The sequence below is a fragment of the Hibiscus syriacus genome, unplaced genomic scaffold, assembly GCF_006381635.1.
Source record: "Hibiscus syriacus cultivar Baekdansim isolate YM2019G1 unplaced genomic scaffold, ASM638163v2 tig00110528_pilon, whole genome shotgun sequence".
Classification (NCBI taxonomy): domain Eukaryota; kingdom Viridiplantae; phylum Streptophyta; class Magnoliopsida; order Malvales; family Malvaceae; genus Hibiscus; species Hibiscus syriacus.
The window spans coordinates 2,661,879-2,665,379 of record NW_024062770.1 but is presented as its reverse complement, the minus strand read 5'-3'; the positions used below and the strand labels follow the sequence as shown (position 1 = coordinate 2,665,379).

Sequence of the window (3,501 nt, the reverse complement as noted above, 5' to 3'; positions counted from 1 at the left end):
AAGTTATTAAATTAAACAAATAAACTTGAATGACCAAAATAAAAATATAAGGAAGTTGAATGATGATTTATATACTTAAACCTTATGAATACAACTATATTTTTGCACAACCAAACTGAATGCTAATTTTTTTTGAATTAATATCATATTGATACAATATATAAACATTAGATACAAATATTTCAAAATCATGAACAAATGAATACACTGTTTATACATTGATAACTGGATTTGTTATTTTCTCAACGAGATGATCTAAAGTATACAAACTAATGGTTGGATGATAGATTATCCATTATAAAAACAAAAACAAATATAAAAAGATCTTTTTTTCTTTAACATATTTTCGTATGTTGCAACTGAAGATTGGATATTTGGATTGATTTATCCTTAATTAAATTCCAAATCCTTGTATTTAACAATAAAATGAAACACTGCAATCATCTCTAAGACCCCAAAAGATTAAAAAAACGGCTATTTTATCTAGAAGTTGTTGTACAACACAGGTTCCAGAAACGTGTAAGCAATTCAAGCTTGATCCTCACTCCTAAACTTTTCTCTCTCTCTATTTATTTATTTATTTTTTGTGAATCTCTAGCACCAATACTTAGCAGGATTTAGCAATTTAAATGAGAAAAATAGCCATAAAATGGCATAACATATGATAGCATAATTGTTTCAAGTGGCATTTACCTCCTTCCGCGAACTCCAAAGCCTGAACGTGGACCTGGATTCCGGGAAAACTGCAACCTCAGGTAGTTAGAATCGGGTTCATGCTCGTCGATTTTATAACCTGCACAATCCAATCATAAACTTAAAAACTCAACAGAAGAATCAAATGCAAGCGCTCATCAATTTTTTTAATAGTCTAGGATAAGGTAAGGGTGAACATTCGATCGAGTCGAGTCAAAATATTTCGGCATATGATCTATATTTCAATTGAATGTCTCAACCGATAGCATTCCTTTTTGCGAAGGAAAAAAAAACCCGCAAAGAAGTTTCGGACTTCTCTTTGAGCAAGGAGTGGTAACCTACAACTTGAGCAAAATATTTGAGTGCACCGATGTCAATCTAAAGCATTCATTATATTTCCTATAATCTTTTATGGGACAAAAGAAAGCATGCATGTTTTCCAGTGAGAAACTACTACTATGAAAGTCAAAATCAATGGAAGAAAGGATCACCTTGCAAGGCACTCTTTGCAGTTGCTGCACAGGCAGGGCTTGAAAAATCAACAAAACAAAGGATAACAGGATCTCCACCACGCTGCATTACAAATGAATGAGTTTCAAGCATTCAACAAATGCTAATGAGAATTTCCCAGCACTTCAGAAAACAGAATAAGCCACTATAAAAAAGACAAATGAGTATTTGCCAATATCTACTTCACTTACATGTTTGTATTCTTTGCTTACTAGTCGTACTTCTTTATATCCCACAAAAGGACGAAAGATATCTAAAGCCTTGATTAAGGAATGTGAATCGACAGTACATAAGGAAGGTAATCAAGTTAAAATAGATTTTACTATGCATCACAGCATTACATAGGATACGAGCTACTTCCCTCCTTGTGCTGTCAGGAGGAAGTCCCTCAACAAATAGAGTATTGGAAGCATCTGGAGGCAGAGGTACAGTATCCTGACCCAGCTTTGACATGGGATCGATGGGAAATTGACCGCCAAAACCAACATTTCGACCATTTAGTGCAAGATCTGGAGCAGCAGATGCAGGACGACCCATCACAGGAGGATCAGCCATTGGATGAGCAGGCATTGCACCGGCAGCTGCCCTTCCCAGCCCACCGAATGCACTAGCTTCTCCAGAAGTAAAAGAAGAAAGTTGCTTCAAAAGCAAGTTAATGAATGCTTTAGAAAACAAAAGTGGACATCCACGATGGGGGATAAATATGCACGAGTGAAAGGTTCGATGGTACCGCGCTCTGGAGATAACGGTCATATGCAGATCCGATTGTTTCCGTATCCTTCACAGACAGAAGTCCACTTTTATCATCATCTCTTACCGGATTATTATGCATCTCATGGGCTGGATGAAACCCAAGAGGTGGGGGATCTGTTCAAGTTGAAAATAGAACATTTATGTCAACTTTTTCTCAATAACAAATAATATCTTTCAACAATTATGCATAAGTGAAAGAATTATATTGCTTAAACTCATTACAAACACACTGGAAAGATAAATCACTAGGTAAATTACTTTGCAATGCCTAACAAAATTGGCGTCTAACTAATATAAGAAAAGGAAAACTTCTTGTCACCAGGCACTATGCAGTACACACTGACGGATGTATGCGTTCTCTGTGATGGGCAGTGACCTTGAAATCCAAATTTCTTTATGTTAGTTGTCCATTTTACTGATGCCCACCCTGAAATTTTATTTGAGTCCGTCCCATATGAAAAAATTATGTTATTAATACATATGTGCCCGCCTCAAAAAATATTTCTGGATCTGCAGATGATAGTATGCGGATACAACTTAAATTATTTTGCTTGTATACTATAAATAGACTCTTAATTGTATTGAGCAGATCAGATTCTTTGGTGATAAATCCAGAAGGAAGATGATTTTTTAGGTTCCTCCTTGTGTTTTCTCTCTAGCTTTCTTTCTGTTTTCTCGAGGAATATCAGTTTTCTAACATAAAGCATTCGTTTGCATTGTTCAAAACAGTTTGAACTTCCAAGCGTGCTTATACATAAATTTATCTAACTGAACAAAATAACCTTTCGCCCATCATAGAGTTTGAAGGAAATTACACCAATCTAATCGAAAATTTTAAGAATTTTCCTATACTGATATCAGAAGCAGCTAAAACTAAAACACAATTGAACAAGAAATTGTATAACACAGGCAAAGGTAAAGGTAAAGGGAAAGAGAATGATTTTAAAACGGAAAAGGAAGGAAGCATACCGTAGTCAGTACGAGTTCGTTTAAGCATGCCGCCTGAGGAGAGTACTGGAGGAGTTGGCTGCTTCCGATTCCAGTAATTATCCGACATTAGCTCCTGTTTCAATCTCCCCTGCCAAGACAACAATATGTATTTAATATACCATAATTTCCCGATTCAGAAAACAAATAACCAAAAAGGAAAAGGTATTCAATAGACAGACAGGGAAATGACCTTGGCACAAAATTGAGGAAACCCTAGCTCGACTCTATACTTCTATTTTGTTTATTTTTGTCGAGATTTTTTTTATTTTAATTTTCCTACAATGAGTCGCGACTCGCACGAGTCAAAAGAGTAGCAATACATTACAGCATTTTTGTTGGCATAATACAAAAAATACTCCTAAAGTTTAATATCAGTGTCACTTTTATCATTATTATTTTTTTAAATATATTACTTTTTTTTTTAAATTTTTTATTTTAAGTCAAAATATCTCTTAATAAATGAAAATCATCAGTCAATTTATGATCAATGTTTGAAACTAATTTAACTAATACATATAAATAAGATACTTATGTAACATCCCAAAATACGGGTTA

General features: G+C 34.4%; 1 protein-coding gene across 2 annotated transcripts; it reads right to left on the bottom strand.

The window, feature by feature from the left end:
• Window positions 1-646: 646 nt before the first annotated feature.
• Window positions 647-3,227, bottom strand: LOC120130206 (RNA-binding protein 2-like). 2 transcript variants are annotated; one of them, XM_039147498.1, is made up of 7 exons: window positions 3,137-3,227; window positions 2,926-3,034; window positions 1,934-2,070; window positions 1,554-1,842; window positions 1,395-1,456; window positions 1,185-1,266; window positions 647-793 (listed from the first exon to the last, which is right to left on the bottom strand). In XM_039147498.1, the coding sequence occupies exons 2-7, from the start codon at window positions 3,011-3,013 to the stop codon at window positions 690-692; spliced, it is 762 nt and encodes a 253-aa protein (XP_039003429.1). In that variant the 5' UTR covers window positions 3,014-3,034; window positions 3,137-3,227; the 3' UTR covers window positions 647-689. The 2 variants fall into 2 exon arrangements, with proteins under 2 accessions (XP_039003429.1, XP_039003430.1); XM_039147499.1 differs by having other exon boundaries at window positions 2,938-3,034.
• Between the last annotated feature and the right edge of the window lie 274 nt (window positions 3,228-3,501).

What these genes read in the sequence shown, in the direction of transcription:
- LOC120130206 (XM_039147498.1), bottom strand. Translation starts at nt 3,013, where the DNA reads ATGTCGGATAATTACTGGAATCGGAAGCAGCCAACTCCTCCAGTACTC. An exon ending in ACGAACTCGTACTGACTACG is followed by an intron (nt 2,071 to 2,925) that starts GTATGCTTCCTT and finishes CAACTTGAACAG; the next exon opens with ATCCCCCACCTCTTGGGTTT. An exon ending in CACAAGGAGGGAAGTAGCTC is followed by an intron (nt 1,457 to 1,553) that starts GTATCCTATGTA and finishes TCAAGGCTTTAG; the next exon opens with ATATCTTTCGTCCTTTTGTG.